General features: G+C 43.2%; 1 protein-coding gene across 1 annotated transcript in view; it reads right to left on the bottom strand.

Moving 5' to 3' along the window:
- DOCK5 (dedicator of cytokinesis 5) overlaps positions 1–22,683 on the bottom strand; it is a 158,854-nt gene extending 136,171 nt beyond the window's left edge. The window contains exon 1 of the mRNA XM_045195714.3: positions 22,190–22,683. Within this exon, the coding sequence (XP_045051649.2) occupies positions 22,190–22,313 (124 nt within the window). The 5' untranslated portion in view covers positions 22,314–22,683. The remainder of the gene's footprint in view (positions 1–22,189) is intronic.
- Positions 22,684–23,186: the final 503 nt, after the last annotated feature.

Below are 23,186 nucleotides of genomic sequence, written 5' to 3'. Positions count from 1 at the left end.
CATTTCTATTGTTTTAAAGCCACCCATACGACTGTCGAACCACCAGACTGTACACCTGAAACCAATACAAAATACCTGTCTTTAGGGTTTTCCACATACAGAATGTCATTTATAAAAAGTCGACACTTTTACTTCTTCCTTCCCAATTTGGATGCCTTTTATTCCCTTTTCTAGCCTGACTGCTGTGGCTAGGACGTCCAGAACTGTACTGAATAAGAGTGGTGCGTGGGCATCCTAGTCTTGTTCCTGACTGCAGAGGGAAAGCTTTCAGTTATGCACCGCTGAGTACAGTGTTGGCTGAGGGTCTGTCATACACGGCCTTCGTTATGCTGAGGCACGTTCCTCCTATACCCATTACACGGAGTGCTTTAATCATAAATGGATGTTGTATTTTATCAAATGCTTATTCTGCACCTCGTGGTAAGATCATGTGATATTATCCTTTGTTTTGTTAATGTGATGTATCACATCGATCCATCTATGGATGTTGAACCATCCTTGTGCCCCTGGAATGAACCCCACGTGATCGTGATGACTCAATGGAAAAAGACACAATGCAATGGAAAGATACTCTGTGTTCATGGACCGGAAGAATTACCATACTAAAAATGGCCATTTTACCCAAAGCAATATACGGATTTAATGCAGTCCCCATTAAAATCCCAATGGCATTTTTCAAAAAGAAACAGAACAAAACATCATCATATTTGTATGGAACCACAAAGGACCCTGAATGGCCAAGGCAATCCTGAGAAAAAAGAACGAAGTTGGAGGTGTCACACAGGCTGACTTCAAATTATACCGCAGAGCTACAACATCAAAAAAGCGTATCACTGATGGAAAAACAGACACACAGACCTATGGGACAGTACTGAGAGCCCAGAAATAAACCACAAGCATGTGGGCAAATACTTAAAAAAATATTTTATTTATTTATTTATTTGAGAGAGAGGAAGGGAGTGAGAAAGACAGGGAGAGAAAGGTCAATGTGTGAGAGGTACATCATTTGGTTGCGCCTCACGTGGCCCCATCTGGGGAACCCGGTCTGCAACCCAGGCATGTGCCCTGACTGGGAATCAAACCTGTGACCCTTTGGTTTGTAGCCCGGCACTAAATCCACTGAGCTACGCCAGCCAGGGCGGCAAATACTTTTTAACAAAGGAGCCAAGAATACACAATGGAGAAAAGAAAGCCTCTTCAATAAATGGTGCTGGGAAAACTGGAAAGCCACATGCAAAAGAATGAAACTATATTACAGTTTGCCTCCATGTACAAAAATTAACTCAAAATGGATCAAAGACCTAAATATAAGATCTGAAAATAAATTACGTAGAAGAAAACATAGGTACTAAACTTATGGGCCTTGATTTAGAGAACATTTTAGGAATTTGACCCCAAAGGCAAGGGAAATAAAGGCAAAAAATAAATGAGTGGGACTATATCAAACTAAAAAGCTCTGCACAGCGAAAGAAACTGATGACAAAACAAGAAGGCTGCCAACTGAATGGGAGATGACATTTGCAAACAACAGCTCCAACAAAGGGTTAATATCCAAAATATATAAAGAACTGATATAACTCAACACCAAACAAACAAACAATCCAATTAAAAAATGGGCAGAGGACCTGAGCAGACACCTCTCCCAAGAAGACATATATGTGACCAACCGACATATGAAAAGATGTTCAACATAGCTAACTATCAGGGAAATGTCAATCAAAACTACAATGAGATACCACCTCACACCTGTTAGAATGGCTCTTATCGACAAGACAAGTGTTGGAGAGGATGTGGAGAAAAGGGAACCCTCATTCACTGCTGGTGGGAAGGTTCAAGCTCTATGGGAAACAATATGGCAGTTCCTCAAAAAATTAAGAATAGAGTTACCCCACTACCCAGCAATCCTCTTTTGGGTATGTATCTGAACAACTCAGAAACATTTACTCACAAAGATATGTGCCCCTCTGTGTTCACTGCAGCATTATTCACAGGGGCCACGACATGGAGACCACCACAGTGTGCTTCAACAGAGAACTGGATAAAGAGGATGTGGTCCATACATTCTAGGTAGTACTACTCAGCCTTAAGAATTGATGAAATTTTCAACAACATGGATGGACCTTGAGAATATTATGCTAAGTGAAATAAGTCAGACAGAGAAAGCTAAGAACCATATGATTTCACTCACATGTGGGGTATAAAACTGAAACTCACAGACACAGACAACAGTATGGTGGTTACCAGAAGGAGGGCGTGGGGGACAGTAGAAGGTAAAGGGGGCCAAATACATGGTGACAGATGATCTGATTTTGGGTGGTGGGCACACAACACATTATACAGATCATGTGTCATAGAAATGCACACTTGAAACCTATATCATCCTATTAGCCAATGCCACCCCAATGAATTTAATAAAAATAATACTGAAAGTAAACTATAATTGAAAAATTAAAATTAAAAAATAAAATCACCTAGTTTTTAGTCCTTTGTTATGACAGCCAATATAGCAACATTACTCACAACAGCCAAAAACTAGGGACAATTTGTTAACTGATGAATGAATGGATAAGTGGGTGTCATCCATCCACACAGTGGAATATTACTCAGCAATGAAAAGGAACAAAATAGGAACACATGCTACAACATGGATGAGTTTCCAAATCATTGTGCTAAATGAAAGCCCTATGAAAAAACACACTGTAGGCTTCCATCTACTTGCAATGTCCCGAGCAGGCACATCTGTCAGAGACAGCAGGGCAGGTCATTAGCTCCCTGGTGCTGGGGTGGGAGTGATGACTGAGTTCTGCAGGGTGCTCAGTGGGTGATGGACACATCCTAACACTGGGTGGTGGTTACTCAGCCCTGTAAATTTACCAGAAATCGCTGAGATGCATACTTCAAATGAGTGGACTTTATGAGATGTAAATGAGACCTCAATACATTTTTTTAAGTAATTAGATTTATGTCTTGTCCTTACTCTTGTCATGAGTGATCTGCATCCTTCCAGGGAAATACAACCAACTTAGAGATTCAGTTCTGACCTTTTACCCAACAGCCCAGGGAACCTACAATACCCCCATCTTGCAGCTCCGATAAGCACAAGGTAGTCACTGATCCCAGAAGGGGGATTACAGTGGGTCACTGGGCAAGGGGCTTACTCTTCCTGAGACTCAGTTTCCATATTAATAATGTGGTGCATGGCACCCACTGCGCTGTCCCCGTCACTGCTGCAGGTACACAGCAACTGTGGGTACCTCTCCTCCTTCCTAAGCCTGCAGCACATCCTGCACCTGCAGTAGCGGGGCTCCTGGGGGCTTTTCCCTGCATCACAGTCGCTGTCCGTGGGTGAGTGGCAGGGGCACACCTCTGGCACAGCTGTTTCAAGCGGCCTCTCTGTTTTATGGGAACCACCCAAACAGCGTTCTCCTGGAGTCTTGGCACGGAGGCTTGGACTCATTATGTTGGATTTTATTTACTGTCGAGCTTTTGAACTGGACTGTGAATCAGAACACGGATAAGCTGATGAAGTCAGTTCCCTACCCCTAGACCTTTCCATGGGCAGCCACCAGCCCACAGCTGCCATTCCACTGAAGTTCATCTCTTTCATCCAACTGCTAGCTGACTGAAATGTTTTGCCTGCTGAATACAGGGCTGGTTTTGTATAGAAAATAGAGCTCTCACATCCTTGGCTGCCCCTAGTCCCCATGCATTGCCTTTCATTGACCCAGGTCCTCCCAGCACCACGCGCAGAGAGAAACAGGAAGTTTCCGAAGGTGAGGCTGCAATGCGACCACACGTTGGGTAATGACCATGCGGCATCTCTTCTCATTATTAGTCATCAGGAAAGTAAGCAGCTCTCAAAGGCAGCACACGGCACTGGTAGCTCCAGGCACAAACACCTCCCCAGGACTGTTGTACATGTGTGTACACACACTTTCATACATGCACACACCCACAGACCAGCAATCCCCAACCTTTCTGGCACCAGGGACTGTTATGGTTTTTTTTTTAAGGTTTTATTTATTTACAGACAGAGGGGGAGGGAGGGAGAAAGAGGAGAGAAACACCAATGTGTGGTAGCCTCTCGCATACCCCTACGGGGGCCCGGCTGCAACCCAGGCGTGTGTCCTAACTGGGAATCAAACCAGTGACCCTTTGTTTCGCAGACCACACTCAATCCACAGAGCCACACCAGCCAGGGCCAGGGACCAGTTTTGTGGAAAACAATTTTTCCACAGACTGGGTTGGGAGAGTGGTTTCAGGATGATTCGAGTACTTTACAATCAAGCCCACCTCCTGCTGTGTGGCCCAGTAACTAACAGGCCCAGACCTGCAAAAGGGTCCCCAACCTCTGGTCAGACCACAGACCAGTAAAGTTCCCTTGAATCCTAGATCCTCAGCCTGACAATCAAAATGTCCCAAAAACTATCCCAGCCTTAACTGTGCACCTCTGTCACCATTAGCTGCCAAACACCACCCTCTGCTCCAGTCAACTTACATTCCCCTAAATTCTGTGCTCAACCCATGGTTTATCCCTGCCTGAAACACCAGTTTATCTTTTTCTTCATAACAGTCCAAAGCCCACACTCACGCTCGATTCGACCAATGACTACTGACTCCCTGTGCGCCTGCGCCTCTTTTTTTCTAACATCCCACAGCAGCTTTTCCTTCCAACACAGTTTGGCTTTCTAATCACAGATCATCTTGTGTTAGCGCCTGCCACCAATCAGAAGGGAGACCCCTCCTGAAGGGGGGCCCAGTCCCACATGACTTTCGAGCCTTTCACACTTCTTGGCACTGGGTTAGACACAGAGAAGGTGCTCAAGGCACAACAGTGACTTTTACAAAACCCACCAATCAATTCAGTGATTCACCACGTCTTTCCCCAAATCTCAGCAGCTATGGCTCCTCACCTCTAATAAACAGATATCAAAATCGCCTCTCCTGCCACTCTGCTTATTACACAAGAGAGAACTTCCCAACTGAAGCTTTTGAAGAGATTCCCATGGGAAACACACATCCCTTCAACAAAGCCTTTTACTGCCCGTACAGTTTAGAGGATGTTTCATGTCTTTGGGCAAAAGTACCAAGCAGCCTTCCAGACAGCGCTGTCATATACTCATTCCACTGCGCCTTCAGACCCACGCCTCCCTAGACCCTCCCTAGGACACCGCATTTCCATTGCATTTTATGGTTTCCCTTCTACACGCAATACAGTAACCATGTGCAGGGGGTGCCACGCACCACATTATTGAATAAGGAAACAGAGACTCAGACAGGGTGAGCACCTTGCCCCTAGTAACTCAGCTTTAGAAGCAGCCAAGCTGTTGCTAAGACCGATCCTGTGAAGAGCCACCTGTCACAGTGTACCAGGTGGGTCTGTAAGGTGGAGGTCGCCCTGGAATAGCTGGAAACAGAAGAGCCAGACAGATTCTCAACATGTCGTCATCCTTAGTTTCTCTCATTAAATGAGAACCCAACTTCCAAGAACAAGCTCTGTCATGGAAATCCATGATTGGTGATCACGGTGTCTGTGAGTCTGGTGCTATTTCAGGAACAGACTCACAATCAATGCACTCGGTGGGGATCATGTTTTCTCCTTGGAATGTGCACAACTTGTTACAGAAAAAGGGGAAACAAAGGAAACCCTTAGAGTTCACCAAAACAGAACTGAAGATCAACTCTACCCCTTAAAGATGCATGGCTTCGGATGAGTTGTGCAGCCTGGGCCTCAGTTTCCCATCTGTGAACTAGGCATGGGACCAGGTGGCTCCAACGGTCCCTGCGGCTCCAACATCCTCTGATTCACGAGGTGATGAAAAGAGGCAAGAGAAACAAGTTTTGCCGTTCTGCACCAGCAGGCACCACCACAATCTCTTGTTCTGTCTGAGGAAACTAAACAAGAGTGGGGAGGTGCCGGCTATCTCCCGTGGCTGTTACGTGCAAGGTCGGGAAAGACGAATTGCTGGAATTCTTCCCTAAGCGGCTTACTGACTGTTTATATCACCAAAGTGTAATTCTGCAGAGCCAAGAAGACAAGACAGCCTGTCTACAAATGTGTAATTGTTTGCGTTTTACCAAATCTTTGATTTGGCCTTTTCTTTTAAGCCAGGCTTTTATGAGAGAGGAAAAAAGAAATTTGAGGTTTTAGGATTATGCAACAACAAAAAAGGAGAACAGATTTACAGGCCCCCAAATGCAGATCAGATTTGATGAAAAGTCTGTGGGTTACTGGTATTTAATCCTTCTAATAAATTAGGTTCTTTCATGAATCCTCAAATTACAACCCCTTGAAGACTATCTAAAACATTACATTTTCTATTAGTCTTTTGGTCAAATCTACAAAAGAAAGATTCAGTGAACTGAACGAAGTCCCAATTTCAGTTGTATACTATTGAGAGTATTAAAAAGGTCATCAAACTTCATCTTTTCATTATTATCATGATCTGCCTACTTTCAGCCACTGGAACAACAACGTTAAAAGGGCACACACATCTCATCTTCGACCTTCTCCCTGGGTTTAATGCAATGCCTCCCTCCAAGGCCAAGCAGACTTTTTCCTTTTGCCCTTCAATGCCCTTCAACAGCAGGTCTGACCCCAAGAAGTCAAAATGGAGGTTTTATGCTGATCATTTCAAACAGGCTCCATCCAAACCAGTTGTTTTAGGATGAGATGCCCAGCACGCTGAGTCTCTGGCCAGAACTCTGCAGGCCAGGGGTGTCGGGCAGGCACTTCTGCTTATAATTTTCAGCACCACTACTCACAAAAGCATGTCACGCAGCAATCTGCCTTTTGTCATCTAGACTCTCCCAGAAGGGTGAGACCAATTTATTGGTTATTCTCTAGAGCAGTAATTTTCAACATTTTCATATCATGGCACACATAAACTACTAAAATTCTGTAGCACACCAAAAAATACATTATTTTCTTGCCAATCTGACAAAAAATAGGTATAATTTTGATTGATTTACAACAACAATAATTACCTATCTTTTTGGCTCCAGAGTGACTTTAAAAAAAAAAATCAGGTGCCTTTAAGTGTATATAAGGATTTCTGGTACCAAAAATTAACCAATCAGACACAACCTGATTATGTGATATGACCAATAAGATACAACTTTTATTATATGATCTGTATGTTTAATGTTTAAGACAGGGCATTCGCATTGGATGAGTACTGTGTTGGCTGTTGTCATTTTTTATTTCATAATCCAAGGGAAAAGAGGTCAGGGGCCCTGACCAAACAGTCAGGTATTGCATGTTTTAAAAATTCTTGTAGCACACCAGTTGAAAGTCACTGCTTTAAAAATCTCTATTTTTCTGGCCAAGATGGAGGCGTACCTAGACACACTGTGCCTCTTCATACAACCAAAAGAAGGACAACAACAAACTAAAAAAACAACAACAACTAGAACTGACAGAAAATCAAACTGTATAGAAGTTTGACAATGAAGGAATTAAAGAAGAAACATTCATCCAGACAGGGAAGAGGGGCAGAGACAGGGAGCCAGCGGGGAGAAGACACATGGCAAGGCAGCGGCTGGCAGAGCAGCTAAAGCCCCACATTTGTTTGCAAATAAAACAGGAGGAACAACTTGGGAGTGAGACAGACCACAAAACCCAGGGTTCCAGCGTGGGGAAATAAAGCCTCAAAACCTCTGACTAAAAAAACCTGTGGGGGTTGTAGTGGCAGGAGAAACTCCCAACCTCACAGGAGAGTTCATTGGAGAGACCACAGGGTCCTAGAATGTACACAAGCCCACCCACCCTGGAATAAGCACCAGAAGGGCCCAATTTGCTTGTGGGTAGCGGAGGAAGTAACTGAAAGCTAGCTGAGAGCTGAACAAACGGCACTATCCCCCTATCAGACCCCTTTCCCACATACAGTGCCACAATGCAGTGACACAGGTAGCCCAGCCCTGGCAAATATCTAAGGCTCCACCCCTTACTACATAACAGATGCACCAAGACAAAGGAATATGGCCCAAATGACAGAACAGATCAAAGCTCCAGAAAATATACAACTAAGCAACAAAGAGATAGCCAACCTATCAGGTGCACAATTCAAAACACTGGTAATCAGGATGCTCACAGAACTGATTGAGTATGGTCACAAAATAGAGGAAAAAGTGAAGGCTATGAAAAGTGAAATAAAGGAAAATGTACAGGGAACCAACAGTGATGGGAAGGAAACTGGGACTTAAATCAACAGTTTGCACCAGAAGGAAGAAATAAACATTCAAACAGAACAGAATGAAGAAACAAGAATTCCAAACAATGAGGAGAGACTTAGGAACCTCCAGGACAACCTTAAACATTCCAACATCCGAATCATAGGGGTATCAGAAAGAGAAGAGGAAGAGCAAGAAATTGAAAACTTATTTGAACAAATAATGAAGGAGAACTTCCCCAATCTGGCAAAGGAAATAGACTCCAGGAAGTCCAGGAAGCTCAGAGTGTCCCAAAGAAGTTGGACCCAAGGAGGAACACACCAAGGCACATCATAATGACATTACCCAAGATTAAAGACAAGGACAGAATCTTAGAAGCAGCAAGAGAAAAGAACACAGTTACCTACAAAGGAGTTCCCATAAGACTGTCAGCTGATTTTTCAAAAGAAACTTTACAGGCAAGAAGGGGCTGGAAAGAAATATTCAAAGTCATGAAAGGCAATGACCTACATCCAAGATACTCTATCCAGCAAAGCTATCCTTTAGAATGGAAGGGCAGATAAAGTGCCTCCCACATGAGGTCAAGTTAAAGGAGTTCCTCATCACCAAGTCCTTATTCTATGAAATGTTAAAGGGACTTATCTAAGAAATAGAAGATCAAAAATATGAGCAGTAAAATGACAACAAACTCACAACTATCAACAACTGAACCTATAAACAAAAACAAAAACGAACTAAGCAAACAAGTAGATTAAGAAAAGAATCACAGAAATGGAGATCACATGGAGGGTTACCAGTGGGGAAGGGGAGAGGGAAATGGGGGAAAGGGTACAGGGAATAGGAAGCACAAATGGTAGGTAGAAAATAGACAGGGGGAGGTTAAGAACAGTATGGGAAATGGAGAAGCCAAAGACCTTACACATATGACCCATGGACATGAATTAAGGGGGGGATGTGGGAGGGAGGGGGTATGCAGGGTGGAGGGGAATAAAGGGGGGAAATTGGGACAACTGTAATAGCATAATCAATAAAATATATTTTTACAAATTTCTATTTTAAGGATTATGTCTATTTGTGGATAGAATCAATAAGTATTTTTAACTGCAGAGATTATTTCACAGATATAAACTCAACTACAGTCTATTTCATCACTGGTACCAAGTGACTACTATAAGCCATATCACATTTAAAGTGATAATAAATTAAATTTACATGAATATTTAAAGAAGAAAGGCTGCAACAAAGCATTGAGGGTTGCAGAATAAAAAGTCTACGTTCTACACACACGCAGCTTTTCCCCACAGCTTCCCCATCTAAAACACAGCAGCCAACAGTGAATTCTTCACATGGTTTTGTGAAGCCGGAGAGGAGGCAAACAGAACCCCCAGGACAGTGACTAAACCTGGCAGACACTGTGTCAACACAGTCACCTTCCTGCTTCCCCTTCCCCTTTCCTGTCCTGTCCAATTTCTCGCTGAGCACAGTGACACTCAGTCCACAGAGACGGACACTACTCCTCACCACTAAGCCAGTGGGAGTTATTCAGTGAAAACTGGGGACCAGGAAGGACTGTAGAGGTAACAGGACAAGGTAGTGTTTGTTTGTTTTTAGACGGGGGCGGGGGAGGCGGGGAGAGAAAGGCAGAGAAACACCGATGGCTGCCTCACATTCATTCCAACCAGGGATCAAACCCCTAACCCAGGCATGTGCCCTGACCAGGGACTGAACTGGCGACCCTTTGCTTTGAAGGACGATGATCAACCCACTGAGCCACACTGGTCAGAGCAGAATAAGCTAGTCTTAACAGTTTTTCAAAGGTAAAGGATGTTGGGCAATGACATGCAGGTGTCCTTAAAGACAGCAAAGCCAGCCACCTCACTGCAGAGACCTTGGTGCAGAGCTGCCCGAAGGAGCAGCAGCAGCAGCAGCAGCAGCACAAGGCGGGAGGAGTGCCCTGCCTGAGCCATCTCCTCCCTGGCCCTCACAGGCACAGTGCAGGGCCCGCTGAGGTGCTGCTGTCAGACCACACGTGGTGCCTGCGTGTGAACGCACCACAGCACTGCCAAAGTGGGGAGGACGCGAGAGGCACACATCTAATGTTACCCACGCCTGCAGTTCCTTTCGCTTCTATCTGATCTCTTCCTTGTTAAAAAGTAAGAGGAAAAAGTCCGAGAGCAACTAAGGCAGGGTTTTAGATGAAGTAAAAAAACAAACTTACTGACAAGCTCAGCACACCTCCTCAGTCACACATTCTTATCATCAGGTTCTTGGTGGTATACATTCTAATAAATTAAACAGGTCTAACATAAGAATGGTCCCAGCTGAGACTGTGTCAGGTTTACTGGTCTGACTTACAGACAGAAGTCACTACTGAAGCACAGGGAATGTGATGATAAAAGCCAAATTCTTGTGGGATCGAGAACACACACTTTGAAATTACAGTGAAAATGTGACTATTTTCTTCCATACATATATGAATTTGAGGCAAAACACCATTCATGGAGACAGGGAATGGTCCCCAACCAGGCTATAGAAGCTGTTAATTCAAAATCATCAGCCTGAAAATGCGAATACACCAGCAGCATTTCGGACCTGGGTTTACAGCTCAGCAGGGCCTGTCCCAGGGCAAGCCCAGCCGCGCGCACCCCTGTGCCTGGGGTCACAGAACAGCACCGCAGCTTCTTCAGGGTTAAATACACCAGGGTCACTGCCTACTTACTGAAAGGGCAGTGAGCAAACATAGGCATGTTGCTGGGAGGGAAGGTGAAAGAGAGGAGCCAGCCAGCAACTGAGGAGACCTGGGAGCTCAGTCAGATCTGCCTGACTCACAAAGGAGGAAATGGACGCTCCTGGTGGTGGTGGGAAGGGGCCGGGAGGAGGCGGGGGAGGGGTGGGACTGTGCCGCAAGCACTGTAGGCCAAGGTAAAACACAGTTACCATCAGGCACTGAAGATACTTTCTGCAGCTTGGCTGAAAAACTACCATTCTAGAGGCTCAGACTCCAGGTTTCTCATCAATAAAGTGACATTTTGTAAACTGGTATTTTGTCTTCCTCTGAGGGCTGTTGTGAGAATAAAATGAGAAGAAACATAAAAATGAGCAACCCTCGGTCATGTCTTTGGAACCAAGCTGTTTCAGAAGGAAAGACAAATAAAAGAGACAGACTGACAGACATAGAGCAGACCGGCTGACGGCTGTCGGGTGGGAGGGTGCTGGGCCGGGAGGAGGGATGGAGCAAAGGAAAAAGAGAGGACACTCCTGGACACAGACAACACTGTGCTGACTGCCCGCTTGGGGGTGGGGGTGGGGGTGGGGGTGGGAGTAAACGGTGATGGAAGGAGACTTGACCTGGGGTGGTGAACAAGCACTACAACATACAGGCGATGCACTATCGAGTTGAGCACCTGAAACCTGTATAATTTTTTTGACTGGTGTCACATCAATAAATTCAATAAAAAGGAAAACAGGTAACTCTGGGCTAATCTATTTGAACTGGAAATATCAGTATGAATTTGGAATATTTTTCTTTCTTAAAATATATGTATTTCACTTCTACATGTGGGCACCCGTGGCCCCATTGGAGACCAGATGAACTATCCTGTCTTCAGCAACTAAAAAAATGAGCCACACATATGACACAGTGGGTTTTAGACACCAAACAGCATGGGATGTCAGGGAGAGATGCCTGGGAGGCAGTCCCCAGACGGAGGAGGCCCTTCGATGGGTGCCTGGCTCCCAGCTGGAAAAGAATCTCCAGGTCAAAGTGCAGAGAGGAGCGACCTAAACAGAGCCCAGCAGTGACCCTGAGGAGGAGAGCTGAGAGTTCAGGGAGGTCAGGCGACTAGACTAGTAGGGCAGGGCATCTGAGGAGCAGGGTGGAAGGTGTTTCCCATGAGTCCGCCTATGGCGGCTGAGGCCCAGGGGAAGGACCAATGGAAACACTACGAACACACGGGAAACGCTTCCTAGCCCTTCCGTGGGGCTGGAGCAGTTCATACTCCCCAAAGCCAGAGTCGAGAAACCCCTCGATCTGTAACCACGGAGCACCGTGCTCCTAAGAATAGTGCCTTGCCCTGAGCAGGGTGTCTCGGTGGGTTGGCATGTGCCCCAAAGTGAAATGTCACAGGTTCCCTCCCCAGTTGGGGGCGTGTGAGAGGCAATCAATCGGTGTTTCTCTCCCATATCAAAGTCTTTCTCCCTCTCTTCTCCTCTTCTCTAAAAATAAAGAAAATCTTAAGAAAAAAGAAAAAAAGGAATATCACCTTGGTAGGCAACCAAACTGGCTCCAGGCTCCAGGCTGTGCTGGTCCCAGCTAACAAAGAACAAATGCGAACCTGGGAAGAACAAAGATTTCCTCGCAACCTAACTGCCCACAAGATAACATTTACAGTGTCTGACATCCAGCTCCACATCACCAGGCATGAAGGAAGGGGGAAGTCTCGTCTGCACTTAGGAGAAACATCAGCCAAGAGAAAAAGATCCACGAGTGACAGATCCGGCCACAGAACACGTCCCAGTTAACTGAAAAGAACTCAACTCATACAAGGCATGTCCTCTGACTATAAAAGAATTAAATTAAAAAGCCAATGACAGAAACACATTTATAAAAATCCCCAAATATTTGGAAACTAAATAATACACCTCAAAATAACCTAGGACTATTCAAAATCAATGTAATCTACCACATTAAAATGAAAGAAAAAGAAAAACATGATAATCTCTTTAAATGGAGAAAAGGCATTTGATAAAATCTGATATCCATCCGTGAGAAAAACCGTCAGCGAATTAGGAGTATCTTCAATCTGACAGAAAGCATACCTGGCACAGCTACTGCCAAACACCAGGCCAACTCGTCAATTGTTCAACATGCTTCCTCAGTCCCGAGCACAGGGCAAGGACCTGCGCCCTCATTACTGTACCCACACATTGCCGCAGCGGTTCTAGCTAGTGCAATAGGAAGTGGGGAGAGGGAATACATTACGTCTGATTTAATTTTAGGACAAATGAAAAATCTAAATTCCACAGACTGTATTTCCCTATTACTTACTACTTTACAACTGTAAAAATTCACCTGAATTCCACTTTCTTTTCACACACATTTGAAAATAAGAGTAGAAAGTAAGCATACACATTCAATGTGCCTCTCAAGTTATCCCCAAAGCATTAAAATATTTTCAGTATGAATGTTCATAAAAAGAATATATTGCTCATAAAATATAATGACCTAACTTAAATACAATCTAAATGTTAATGGCAAAATAACACTTATCCAACCAGAAATCTAGGCTTGTTTGTTTTCTGGCACTGAAAAATAGAAATTACTCTAAAGCTAGTGGAAAATATATTTCCTGGTCTTTCCCATTAGCATATGACATTTTATTTCAATATAATGAATTAGTAAGTAGCGACCAAAGTAATTGTATTTGCTCCAAATGGAAAGTGTTACAGTCCCAACTTCTGCTTCTACTCTGTGAACCACAAAGAGAGAAGGATAAGATCACCAAAGGGCAACACGCTTATGAAGAGCTGCACACACCACACACTCACATTTCCCTGTGCACTCACACCGACCCACCCCTCGGCCCCAGGGAAATTTACAACATGGGGGAATAAAAACAAAGATGGGTCGATGTCAGTGAGATGACTGGGGACTTGATTCTTTGAGTTATTCAGGTTTGATACCTATTCATCTTAGAATTCTCTCCATTTCTGCTCCCACCATTCTTCTCTTTTCTTTATCTAGAACTCAGATTACTACGCTGGGTCTTAGCTGACTTCTCTGCCTCCAGTCTCACCTCACACATAAATTAAGGCGATAACATTTAAATCACAGGGCTATTGCAGGGATTAAATAATATTTCTAAAGCATTTACCAAGGGAAGAACTGGCTATTCTTGGTACTACAACACCATTCTGCAAAACTGTGCCCCTCTAAGACTTTTTTACACTATGTATAATGTCTTATTCCCCAGCTCAAAAATCTTCCAATAGTTCTATATTTTCTACTAATGCATGTGATTTAAGAATTTTCAAAGCTCATTTCTTCCTGAGTCTTTTGTGCTCCCCTTGATCGAATGGCCCCTCTGCTTTCCTCCATTGGACCAAATTCTATCCATAAAGTGGACTTACAAGGCCAACTTGACACAGGAGGACCCACTTATCCCAGCCTGCGGTGGCTGTACCACTTTGGGGATTACAACACTCTGCCTACTAGACCTAAGTTATAGCTTAATCAACACAACCTGCTGTGTGATGGCCTGTCTAGGTCCCTCAGGGGCTCCATGCAAAGGGGAACCCCATAAGCAAAGGCTCCCTGTGTCAGAGCCTTCTTAAAGAGGGCTGCTCAACAGCAGATTACTCTCTGCTTAGCTAAATTACAAGACTTTCCCCTCACTGAATCTCTTCCAAAGGGAACTGTGAGTGTTCCTGGTGGTGGGTGCCCTTCGGTCTGGTCCTGTCTGTTCACCACTGCGGACCGATCCGATGTCTCTCCTTACCTGACGCTCCAATGCTGTCAAAATGTCCTCTGGGGGAGGGGGGTGGGGTGGGGTTGGATGGGGGTGTGGACTGAGTGTGAATATGTGATGGGTGAATATGCCAGGCATGGGGGAACTGGATGGCACAGCTCGCAGAATAGGGCCGATTCCAGGCTCTCTCTGCCTTGACAGTTCTCTCAGGAAGGGCAAAGTTGGCTGCCTACGCTTAGAGCCATTTTTCCCGTCAGTGCTCTGCCACTAATTGGCAGACTTAACGATACTGTTATTATTACAAATATTTGATTCTCATTTTTTGTCATCTTATTTTATGTTTTCAATTTTCTGTGTTTTGTTTTGTCTTTTTTCTCTTGTTCTGTAGTTTCCAGTTTCCCTTTTCCCCTTCTAGTAACAGAATAAGGTAATTCTGTGTGTAGAGAGGCTTTATAAGTATTTGATAAAAATTGCAAAGAAACTGAAGGTCTTCCAATAAGAGAATGAATAAACAAGCTGTGGCACACCCATCCAGACAGTGGGACTTTACTCAGCAATAAAAAGGAACAGCAACTTAAACAACAGGAGTGAATCTCACACGCATTCCATTAAGTGAGAGAAGCCAGACTCAACAGGAGACACACATACGGTGTGATTCCATTTATACAACACCCTGGGGACGGTACCAGGGCGGTTCAACCCGCAGCCTGCGGGCCGTGTGCGGCTCAGGATGGCTGGGAATGTGGCCCAACACAAAATCATAAATTTACTTAAAACATTATGAGATTTTTTTGTGTGATTACATGTCACAATGTATTTAACGTGTAGCCCAACACCTCTTCTTCCAGTGTGGCCCAGAGTTGCCAAAAGGTTGGACTGTAGCAAAGGAACAGACCGGTGGTTCCCAAGGGCTGGGACTGGAAAGGACGGCGACTAGAAAGGGGTGCAGGAAAAATTCTGAGAGGCTGTGGCGCAGCTGCACCACTGCGTGCGCTTGTCAAAATGCACAGATCTACGCATTAAAAAGGGTAAATTTTACTGTGAGTAAAGTATACCTTTTTAAAAATTAAAAAAACACAAAATAAGTTCATTGTGCTCATGATTGCTTTGCCACTTTAAAAAATCTCTTGCACCTACACATCTCTTGATTATCCACACCTTTAATTAAACATTAACCAACTGATGGGAGAGAAAATCAGTAAACTTTAAACCCCGACACCCGTCCTCAAACCTGGCAGTTTCACTGCGTAAGATAATACTAATTGCTTATTTTTCTATTATTTATCTCCTTTTCCAAAAATAACTGTTGCTTGCTTTGTACCTATATTTAAAATAATTACTTCTGTATAATCTTATGTCTAATTGGTTTACCACTAATCTTTTTATAAATTACTTTCTCATTTTTGCATTATTTAGGCTGATCTTTAGGCTGAGTAAATCTGTACTATGATCTGAATGTCTGGGTCCCCACCCTCAAATTAATATTGAAATCCTAACCTGCAAAGGCAACGGTACTGGCAGGTAGGGCCTCTGGGAGGTGAGCAGGCCATGGGGGTGGAGCCCTCATGAATAGGATCAGTGCCCTGATAAAGGGGACCCCCGCACAGCTCCTGGCTCCCTGCCCTCTTCCACCGAGGGAGGATGCAGCCCCAGGTGTGAGACCTGGAAGGGGCCCCTCACTAGATGGTGCTGGCACCCAAATCTCAGCCTTCCACCCTCCAGAATAGTACATTATAAATTTCTGCTGGTTATAAGCCACCCAAGTCTGTGGTATTTTGTTATCGCAGCCGAAACAGGACTAAGACAGTCTCCAAGTAATTTGTTTAAATTAAGTGTGTGTTTGACACTCTTTCTTGGCTCTTATGTCTATGAATTTTTGTTGCCTTCAAGTTTAGCAGCATTTAGAATTCTTAGGTCAAAAATTTTTTTGTTTGAAAGATTGGAGAAAACAAAGACCCAACTAAATAGAAACACATGATATTTCTATAAGAAAAGATAAAATGTTAGATCTCAATAATGATTTCAATGCTCTAAATCAGGGGTGTCAAACTCATTTTCACCAGGGGCCACATCAGCCTCGCGGATGCCTTCAGAGGGCTGAGTGTAATTTCAACTCCTTAACAGTTACGGAGTAGTTACATTTATACAGTCCTAAAATTATTTTGGCCCTTTGAAGGCAACTGCGAGGCTGATGTGGCCCCTGGTGTAATTGAGTTTGACACCCCTGGTCTAAATAAAACATGTACTAAATTGGATTATAATTAAAATCCCGAAGCGTTTTTAAAGAGTTTTGATACATAAATGATAATAAAGTTCATCTGGGAAAATAAATATGTAAAAAAATCAATAATGTTTTGAACATGAAGAATTAACAAAGGCAGATTTGCTCCAACACATTTAAAAGTTACTCTAAATCTTCAGTAATGAAACCAAGGAGAGTGTTTAGAACAGACAGATCAATCAGTTCGACAGAATTTTCAAAGCTCAGAAATAGAACTGAATGTAGGAAAATAGTAAATGATAAAACCAGCCATCCAAATAGGATAAAGTAGAATTAATGTAGTCAGTAAATGTTTTCAAAATAATTGCAGTACTGGGTAGAGAAAAAATAAGTTTCATGTGCCCTAACACCAGATATGCAAACAATTTCAGGATGAACTAGGGATTTAAGGTAAAACATAAAATCATAAAAGAACAAAAAGAAAGATATAGGACAATATATTTATAACTTTGGAAAAAGAACAGGTTTTCTTAGTTTATGACCAGACCAGACAACAAAAAAGACTACAGCTTTCGTCAGATTAAAAAGAAAATGAAACTCCCATAGAAGAAAAGACTATAAATGACATGGAAAATGAATCACAAACAGGGGGAAAAGTGACAATACATTGATATGAGCATATCAATAGATATAGAGAAAAGCATTTCACAAAATCCAATACACACTCATGATAAGAAAAAAAAATCTCAAGTACTCTAGGAATAAAGGGGAGCTTCCTATATTTGATAAAGAATATCTTAGAAAAACCCTACCAGGGTCCTGGCTAGTGTGGCTCAGTGGATTGAGCGCCAGCCTGTGAACCACAGGGTTGCCAGTTCAATTCCCAGTCAGGGCACATGCCTGGGTTGCGGGCCAGAACCCCGGTGGCGGGGGCACATGAGAGGCAACCACACACTGATGTGTCTCTCCTTCTCTCTCTCCCTCCCTTCCCCTCTTTCTAAAAATAAATGAATCAAATCTTAAAAAAAAAAAACCTACAGATGGATAACATCATATTTCATGGTGAGACACCAGAAGCTTTCCCGCCAAGATCAGGAAGACATCGGACGACTCCTGGTACCACTGCTTTTCAGTGTCACACCGGAGTCCCAGCTAGTGCAGTAAGACAGGAAAAGAACGTAAATGATACACAAATTGGGAAGGAAGATGCACAACTGTCTTTGTTTGCAGATGACATGGTCACCTGTGCAGAAAATCCAAAGAACGTTTTTAAAAAGCTCCTGGAACTAACGTGCAGTTACAGTTATGCCCCGCTTTACAATGGGGAGACGTTCTGAGAACTGTGTCATCAGACGACTCCGCTGCTGTGTGAACATCAGAGTGCACGTACACAAATCTATTAGTACGTGGTGTAGCCTGTTCCACGATGTATGTGCTCTACTTTTATATGACTGGCAGTGCAGCGGGTTTTTTACACCAGCATCGCACAAACATGTGAGTCCTGCGCTGCACGGCAACATTGTGGCGGCTACGAGGCCACTTACTCAGACCCCTTTTAATCTCAAGGGGCTACCATTATACATGTGGTCTGTCATTGACGGAAACACTGTTAGGCAGCACATACCTGTATAGCAAGGTTGTAGGTAGGATACAAGGTTGATATTCCAAAGTCATTCACTTTCCTATGTACCAGAAATTAACAAGTGTAATTTGAAATAAAAGCACCATACCCATGTACATGAACAACCCCCAAAATGAAATCCTTTGGCATAAATAAATCTAATAAAAGATGTACAAGATCTATATGAGGAAAACTACACAGCTCTGATGAACAAACTGAAAGAACTAAATAAACGGAGAGAAGTTCATGGTGAGGGGGAGTCAATATTGCTAAGATGCCAGTTCTTTCCAACTGGATCGATCTAGATCCAATGCAATCCAAGTCAAAATCTCAGTAAGTCATTTTGTGGATACTGAGAAACCAATTCTCACATTTATGTAGAGAATTGAAAGACCCAGGATAGCTAACAGGATATTGAAGAAGAACAAAGTTAGAGTACTGCCCAAGTTCAAGACTTATGTATAAAGCTACAGTAATAAAGCCAATGGGCCTTGGTAAAAGAATAAACAAATAGATCGATGAAACAGCTCAGAAATAGACCCACACAAATAGAGTCAACTGATTTTGACAAAGGAGTAAAGGCAATACAATGGAGAGAACAGAGTCTTTTTAACAAATGGTATTGGAACAACTGGACAACCACATGTAAAAAAAATGAATTAAGACACAGACCTCACAGTTTTCACAGAAATTAACTCAAAATGGATCTTAGACTTGAGTATAAAACGAAAACTATAAAACTCCTAAAAGAAAAGACAGAAGAAAATCTAGATGATGTTGGGTTTGGCGAGGACTTTTAGACACAACACAAAATCAGTGTTTGTTTTTATTTTCTGGAGCTGATATAAATGGTATTGTGCTATTTCAAACTCCGCCTTTTAATACAGCTACTGGGCTGTATGTTTCTTTAAACTAACATTCTCACACACGTCTTTCAATATGTGTATGTGCTCAGTTCTGTAGGGCATTTATGCAGGAATGAAATTGCTGGATCACATGGTATACGTTATGTTAAAATCCAGTCAATAGTGCTAACCATTTTTCAATAGTATCAAATTACACTCCCAACCCAACAGTGGGCCAGAGGTCCAGGTGCTTCACACCCTAACGACACTTGGTTTTAGAACAGAAATGTTGGAAAAAAAACCAATGATCAAATCATCCATATTAGGAAACTTATAAAGCAAAACAAGACAAAACAGCAAATTAAAGCCAAAGAAAGAAGGAAGGTAATAATAGAAGAGCAAACACTAGTAAAACAGAAAATAAACATTTAATAAAACTGACAAAGCCAAAGTCAGTAGATATTATTATTAAAAATTCAACGTCAACAAATTTGAAAATTCAGGTGAAATGCAAAAATATTTTGAAAACTGTAACTTAAAATGATACAAGAAGAGATAAATCATCTAAATAGTACTATTAAATAAACTGAATAATTATGAAAACTCTCCCCCAAAAACCTCAGCAGTGTAGATGGCTTCACTAGTGAATTCTACATAATTTTTAAGGAAGAAGTATCACCAATCTTAAACAAAAAGGGGGAAAAAAGAATGCTTTACAACCCTTTTTATGCATAAATTTTGGAAACTGACATAAGCTCTGACCCAGCAATCGCACATGCAGGAAGTGCAGGAAAATAAATGTGCAGGGACGACACTGTGGTGCTGTTCCCTGCAACGGGTGAGCTGGGCCCCCCCAATTCTTATGTTTTAAGTCCTAACCCCCAGACCTCAGAATTCGACCTTACTTAGAGATAAGATCTTTACAAAAGTATTAGCTTAAAATGGGGTCATAGAGTGGGTCCTGACCCCACTAAAATGACTGGCATCGTCACAAGAAGAGAAATTCGGACAATGGGACACGCAGGGAGATGAAGACGGGCAGAACCGGGGGAAGACACCCATCTGGAAGCCGAGGAGGGAGGCCTGGGGCAGGTCCCACCTCCACGGGGCCAGAAGGAACCAACCTGCCAACACCTGGATGTCCGGCTTCTAGACTGCAGGCCTGGGGAAGTGCATTTCTGCTGTTTAAGCCACGTGGTCTTTGGTACTTCATTTCGGCAGCCCCAGCAAGTTAAACACTCATCACAGTGAAAGAGCAGGAAACAATACATATTGTTTTCCAGAAAAAAAGTTTAAACTACAAGACAGCCGTACTATGACCGCCACAAAGCCTATACGAACAGTGAAGTGTGTGCATGTGTGGCTACTGAGTAGGAGTTATTGATAAATGTCCGTAATTTTTCCTGAGTGGAAAAAAAAGTATGCTGTAACATCTATGCATATTATGTTCCTTTTTTGTTAAATAAATAATTAAGTGTGTGTTTGTAAGAAAAATTTCTGGACGTTTATACAGTCAATTGTTAATGTGTTCAAGATTAGAGAAAGCTTTATTTTCTACTTCATGTTTGGTTGAAATAAATGAGTATATATTATTTCCTTAATCATAAAAAACAATTTGAAGGATACAAACACATGCACACACCATATTAGATGTAACAGAGGTAAAGATGGTCAGAACCTCAACCGGACTTTTTAAAAGGGACTGAACAAAAGTTCATATGGATGGAAAGCCACCTGAGAATTGACAAGGAAATTCTGGAAGGGGAAAATGGTAAGGGATTTTCTTTCAACATATTAGACTTTCTATAAAGTTTCTCTAAACCCCAAATAATGTAGCACTGATACAAACCAGCAAAATAAATCAGTGGCATCAAATAGTCCAGAAAAATGTTCAAGTACATGTGACAATGACATTGTAACCTAGTGGGGAAAAGGACTGAGTAAACGGCGCCAGCACGCCTGACTACTCATCTGACAGAAAACAAAATTAAACTCTCTAGTTTATCCCATATACAAAACATACGTATACACATATGTAAGGAATTAGTATGCCAATCTTGTTATTTTCTTTCCTTTTGACAGTAGCCATCCTAATGAGTGTTAGGTGATATCTCATTGTGGTTTTGATTTGCATTTTTCTAATGATTAATGATGTTGGGCATTTTTTTATATATATGCTTGTTGGCCATTTGTATGTCTTCTTTGGAGAAATAAATGGCTAGTCAAGCCTCTGCCCACTTTCAATTGGGTTATGGGGGGATGGGGTTTGCTAAGCTACGGGTCAGACTATCTCCTTAACATCAGTCCGACACAGGGGCCAGTGCCGCCCCGGACAGGGGAGAGGCTAGTGAAGATTCTTTTTTCTTTATATACCCCTGTTATTTGATTTGTTATAAAACACAGATGGGCTTTCTGATTCTTTTGAGATCTAATGAACTAGAAGGGGAAAAAGGTGAAGCTGTGTCTCCCATTGCAGAAAGGAGCCTCGGGCCCACCCTGCAAGCCCTCCCCACTCTCCCTCAGTGGTAATCTATCCTCGTCACCCACTCTCATGCCGATTTTCACATGTCCTTGTTGTGTATATTAAAAGTCCTTCATTCACTCACTTTTTAAGTTATAAGACATTTGAGTGCGTGTACATTGTTTGGAGGACTAAAGTCCAGAATGCACATTCCAAATCTTGGCCCAACAGCAAATCACAGAGCCCCAGCAAGGACAGACGAAGGGAGCTACTCCATTCTAGAGCTTTTCAAGCAAATACTCAACTGACCAGAGCGCAGGCCCAGAGCAGGAATCTGAGCAAGGGGCACTTCAATGGGGTCAGAAGGAGTCAGCAGATGGGGTTACATGGTGTGTCATTTACCGGGCACGCAGTTGTCCATGGCATCAAGGGGGTCTGGCAAATTTCCACAAACGCTTCCTGCAGACAGGAAGTCTGCTTTGCAAGGGAAAAAGTGATGGCACTCGGCAGTCACAAAAGTCTCCATCAGCCACTGGGGCCATCCCAGGGCAGCAGGAGCCTTGGCTGGAAGGTAGGAGCAGGTGAACAAAAAGAGATTAGATAGAAAGGAATGATTTCTAATGAATCCTACTCAGTGCAGTAATGCAGCAATAATTATGATTCCTGGTCTCCAGCCTATCTGATTAGAGGGGAAAAAGAAAAAACGAGATTACAGAGATCCTCTTACTTATTCTCATGGAACTTCTGTGACAAAGCAAGAGACAAGGGCATATCACTCTTTTATTTATATTTGAGTAAATAAAGGCCTGTCTGAGTCAGGCAGAGATTCAGGCCAACCGTCTCCTCAGAGTTATAATATCCGCTCGTCCAGCAGTGGACATGAGATGACCAATTGAATTATATTCCCCTTTACAGTAAAGATGGGGTTTGGGAACAATTCATAAGTGATCAAGTAGAAGCCCTCAGGGGTACGGTCTGCCTCTCAGACCCCCTTTGAAATAATATTGGAGTTATTGTAAGAAAGAAAAGTCTGCATCCCTCCCTAGAAACCAAGCCAGAGCGCTACGGCCGTGCCAGAGCCGGGCAACGAAGCTTCGTACGCTACCGCGCAGGCTGGAGCGGCGTGAAGAAAGCGAGAACGCCAACTCAAACACAGCCAGGCAAAGACCCCTAGCACAAGCAATGCTCCTTGCTCACTTGGAAGGGTGAGGGCAGGAGAGAGTGTAAGACTGAGCCCACATCCTCACGCTCCAATGCTCTGAGGATGAGCCCTGAGCTGTCGGAGTGTTTGGATGGGAGTCCCAGCCCCACCACCAACTGGCTCTGGGACCATGGATTATTAATCTTCTGTAAGCGTCCATTTTCCCCTGTGCCAAACTGGCCCGTAACTGTGCCTTCT

The sequence above is a fragment of the Desmodus rotundus genome, chromosome 9 (genome assembly GCF_022682495.2).
Source record: "Desmodus rotundus isolate HL8 chromosome 9, HLdesRot8A.1, whole genome shotgun sequence".
NCBI classification, from domain to species: domain Eukaryota; kingdom Metazoa; phylum Chordata; class Mammalia; order Chiroptera; family Phyllostomidae; genus Desmodus; species Desmodus rotundus.
This window is presented reverse-complemented; position numbering and strand designations above follow the sequence as displayed.